General features: G+C 31.4%; 1 protein-coding gene across 2 annotated transcripts; it reads right to left on the bottom strand.

Annotated features, from left to right (window-relative positions):
* Positions 1-268: 268 nt before the first annotated feature.
* LOC121239123 (tropinone reductase homolog At2g29330-like) lies at positions 269-3,740 on the bottom strand. 2 transcript variants are annotated; one of them, XM_041136265.1, is made up of 5 exons: positions 3,566-3,740; positions 1,741-1,951; positions 1,037-1,253; positions 812-918; positions 269-515 (listed from the first exon to the last, which is right to left on the bottom strand). In XM_041136265.1, exons 1-5 carry the CDS (start codon positions 3,664-3,666, stop codon positions 345-347), a joined length of 807 nt encoding a protein of 268 aa, XP_040992199.1. In that variant the 5' UTR covers positions 3,667-3,740; the 3' UTR covers positions 269-344. The 2 variants fall into 2 exon arrangements, with proteins under 2 accessions (XP_040992199.1, XP_040992200.1); XM_041136266.1 differs by having other exon boundaries at positions 373-552.
* Between the last annotated feature and the right edge of the window lie 1,252 nt (positions 3,741-4,992).

Consider the following 4,992-nt stretch of genomic DNA (forward strand, 5'->3'; position numbering starts at 1 on the left):
TTTTAGTCACAAAAATAGTATATTAAAATAAACTACAAATTGATATGATATAATGCGACACGTCATTGTAAAATAGATCTATAGATCTAACATTACTTAGAGAGTGAGAGAGTGAGAGAGAGAGAGGGGGGGGGGCTTGTTTGGTAAACAAGTGGAGTATGCAAAGATTTAACCAACTCCAAGAACAAATTAAGCAAATTTATTTATATTATAAGAAGGAGGAAGAGGAAGAGGAGGAGGAGGAGGAGGAGGAGGAAGAGGATATACTCTACCCTTGAAAGGGACAGAGAATTGTCCTTATTTTATTTCATGTTACAAATCCATGATATATGTATCCATGCTTATCATGTGGACATCATCAAGCCATTCACTGTCATCCCTCCGTCGACGCAAATAGTCTGGCCGGTGATAAAAGAGGCTGCAGGAAGGCAAAGAAACGCCACCAATGAAGACACCTCTTTTGGATCTCCAACTCTTCCCATTGGCGTTCGAGAGATGATAGCTTCAGTAAAAAACTACAACGCAAGCAGCAACATGCCAGGAACAAGAAATCTACAGTGAGATATATATATATATATAAAACTAATTCTGAGAATTATGACATTTAACAACTAATTAAAACATGTTAATAATATAATAAAAATAATTAAATTTATATCTTCCCATCAACTTAAGTTTTTGGAATAATTAGTGGTGATTTTATATATATGATATTAGAGCAGGTTTCGAATTTGAATCCTGACTCTACATTCTACCTTAAGGATGAAAAATGAAAAATGAGATGACGAGACGTTGGTAAGTAATTACGTACAGGTTCAGCAAGGGAAGTCGTGGTGAACGAAGGTGCAACACAATTAGTCCTTATATTATCTTTTGCCCACTCGCATGCAAGATTTTTTGTTAGCTGATTCATTGCCCCTGCATACAATCATAGAATTAGTTTAATATATAATTATTGTTAATAATATTGTTCTAATCATGATATCTACAACGAGTTCTTCTAATTGCAACTTAATAGTATTAATTAGAAATATACCTTTGGTGGCGCTATATATGGATCCGACGTTAATTGATACGACGCCACAGGTTGAAGAAATAAACACAATGCTTCCAGCTGACGAAGCTTTCAGAAGAGGATGTGAAAGTTGGCTCAAATGATACGCTGATTCGAAATTTGTGGACATTATAAGCGAGAAATCCTCGGCTTTGTACTCCGTTGTCGGTTTTATTTTGTTTGTTCCAACATTGTTAATCTGGATGTACATCATAATTTGCCAACAAAAGCAGCTTATAATTATTCTAACTTATACGAAAAAGTTTCCAAAATTAATACATCAAGTACTGTGTGATGGTAGTACACTAGCTAGCTACGTACAAGCTGTCAATTAACATAACGAACAAGTTGATTCTATAGAAAAGAGGGTGAAATAAGGCACGGAGGAGAAAGAAACCTGTCGGTGGTCCGCACGGACTCCTCTCAAATATTCAACGTGAAAGGGTTGTGTGTGTGGACGCTGTGAAACTTCTTCGACTCTATAGTCTATAATTTCGCTCTATCTATTAAAGTATATATTTAACATATTTTAATTTGAAAGATAAATTTTGAAATTTGAATCTTACTAATCAAATCTTATAATTCAAATGACGTGTATGGTGTACTCTACACACAAATTTAAGAATATAATAACTCTTAATATAATATAATTATCTCCAACAAAGAATTTAAGAGGGATGACTTACAAGGATATTTAGTTTGCCATCGAAGAGAGATGAGACAGTACTGGTAATTAGCTTTTGTCTATCAGATGGAGAAGTTACATCGCATACTGAACCAGTGACTCGAAAACCCTTTTTCTCCCACTCGTGCATGCATTTGTTAAGCTCAGCTTCATTTCGAGAGCATGTATGTACAGCCGCACCAAAACGTGCAAGTTCCTCCACAATAGCATGCCTGATCATGATCGCAATTAATGAACTTTTGATCGATTTAATTTGGAATTAAGGAAAACAATGATCAACTCGATCGGATCCCCTCATCAAGGAGCTAGACATGCCGGACTCACTCATTTAAAAGGAAGATTGAAGTTACCAATGTTAGATGCCTTAATATATATATTAATTCCCTCTGGCACCAATTTTAAAACTAACTCTTTTGTTCGAGCTGGAGAGAAAGATTATTAATATACTCAATTTCTTCAAAAGGGAGACATGACCTAATATTGGATCGAGCAATTTCTTATGAGGCTTAATTTATTGTGGAGTTTATATATATGAGGTCCCGATGCATAAACGCACAAAACACGTATACTAGATAGGCATACTGTTTTGTGTGATCTGTATTTAGAGAAATGTCCACATGATACGCATTACAAGATATAGATATAATATAAAGAAATATATCGTAAAGAAATGAAAAGTGATTTGTGCGTGCAAGTCTAGTCTAGTGTAAGCCTGACTGTTATAAAAATTAAAATCCAAAAGATGGGTTTTACTTTTAATGGTAGGTAATTTTTTATAATGGTCTTTTACGAGGCCTGTAGAGAAATACTTTCATTTAACATTACTTAAAAGAGAGGGTAAGGGCGTGTTTGGATACCTGGAATTTCTTAATATATCTATGAATAATAGTAAAATAATTTGAGTTTTGATGTTCTATTGAGTTTTAAAAAATGAGAGAAAAAAAGTTTGAATAAAAATATTATAAAATTATAAAATTGTTTGAATATAATTTTTATTTTGACATTTGGGAATTAATTAGTATTACTTTTTGTGTTTTGTTTGAAATTTTGAAAAAATTGAAAATTTGAAATTGAAAGTATTTTTTATTTGGGTGATGTTTGAAAAAGAAACATATGAGACTATCTATAATTAATACTTGATAACAGTTATGTTGCCAAACGGATCCTAACACTAGATACAAGCTTAGGATTTGCAAGTTCCGTACAAATACTTTGAGACAAAGGAGACTAATTATCATGAAAGAAAAATTATTTATATAAGTCTATGTAATCAATTTGGAAAAAACTAGGCATAGTAATTGATGCCTTCATGAAAAAACTAATTTTTTTATAATGTGCTTCGCTTTTGAAAGTTAAGATCGTGACTTCGATCGGATTCAAGTTAAAAGTAAGCCAAACGTATGAGAGTTATGAACAAGATCAGATATGCAGAAGAAACATGCAAACAAGAAGCTTGCATGCATATGATCTAAGCCGAGATCAACTGCAGAAGACTGGGCTGCTTGGTCGGCAGCCGTAGTAATTAGCAGGGATTTTTGGGCTACAGCATGCATGCATGTACTTCCATGTGAAGGAGACGCTCTCAAAGTTCTAAAATGCATCAAGGAAACATGTAAGTTGAATACTTCATATCTATGATGTTTGTTTTACTAGTGAACAGATCAAAGAAAACTCGAACAAAGCCGATATATAATATATATATATATATATATATATATATATATATATTTAATCCTAACAAAATCACACAAACAGAAGAAATATGTTTATATCAAGATAAAGAGGTTTCAAGAGAGAAATTAAAGGGAAAGAGCGAGAGAGCGAACCCGATTCCTTTTGTTCCGCCCGTGACAAGAGCCGTCGTTCCCTCAAGACTCCATCTGCTTTCAGGAGTACTACTGCTATCCACTTCCGCATGACTACCCATCTCTCTCTCTCTCTCTCTCTCTCTCTCTCTCTCAATTGTGTGCGCTTTGAGACTTAAACACTTGTAGATTGTATGTAATTTATAGAGTAACTTTAGGTCTAAGTGCAAGTTGTTTGTAAGAAATGGATCTTACTAGAAAATAAGAGATTTTTTTATACTTTTTCAGATAAATCCACTATTTCTCTTTTATAAAGATCACAATTCATTATTCTAATTTATAAAGCTATTGGCTGAAAGACTCATTTGGCCGACACTTAGAATAATAATAATGAAATAATTTGTAAATAATAATAAAAAAGTTTGAATTAAAATATTTTATTAAATTTGATAAAATTAGAGAAACGGTTGAATAAAAATATTATAAAGTGTTAATGTTAAGTATGGTTATATGAAAAAAAATAAAAATTTGAAATTAAAAAATATTTTGAATTTAAGAAGAAAATATCTATAAATGTCTGAAAATAACCGAAAACACTGTGTTTCCAAACTAATCATGTTTGGAACATAACTATTTTTAGATGTTTTCAAATTACATCATTTACTATTATTTATTATTATTTCACCAGTTTTAGATATTTCCAAACCAGCCGTCAGTTTTAATGAACTGAATAAGAGTGTTTTACATCTTGAAAGGCGACACGTCGCAGTACATAATTAATTAATGCAGAAGATAAAGCATATGTCAGTCTCCCATCTGAGCAAGTTATTTGTATTCTTATCTCTAATATTATGAGTAATAATATACGTATAATATATTATATAATAATATTATAAAATGAAAATAATTTTATAAAATAATAATATTTTTTAAAGATATTTTATAAAAATATCTCATTATAAATCATTTTCCATATTACACATATGTGTGTGGGACACGGACATTAGTTATGCCCAGCTGTTGACCAATAATTGGAGGATCGTACAAACCCTGCAACCTCAGATCACTTCAATACGGGATTGAGAAATGCTAATAGAAGAAAAGTGCAAACAAATAGAAGGAATTGATATCTGACATGACAAGTACCGTACCGACGCCTTGTCAACTTGGTCGTGCGTAGAATTTAGCATGGATTCGGCATAAGGACATTTTACAAGTGAAGAGGACTCTCTCTAACGGCATATCTATTGGATTGATCAAATTTATTTTTAAAATTTAATTAATATCATATTTTTTTATATTTATCTATTCTATTTAAATTCAATCTTTATATTAAATTAACTATTCACTCTTTATATAATAAAAAATATTATTAAATTAATAATTTTTTTATTTAATTTATTTGTATCACATTTTATAATTCTACCAATTTAATATTAATAATAATT

This window comes from Juglans microcarpa x Juglans regia, chromosome 7D (assembly GCF_004785595.1).
Source record: "Juglans microcarpa x Juglans regia isolate MS1-56 chromosome 7D, Jm3101_v1.0, whole genome shotgun sequence".
NCBI classification, from domain to species: Eukaryota; Viridiplantae; Streptophyta; class Magnoliopsida; order Fagales; family Juglandaceae; genus Juglans; species Juglans microcarpa x Juglans regia.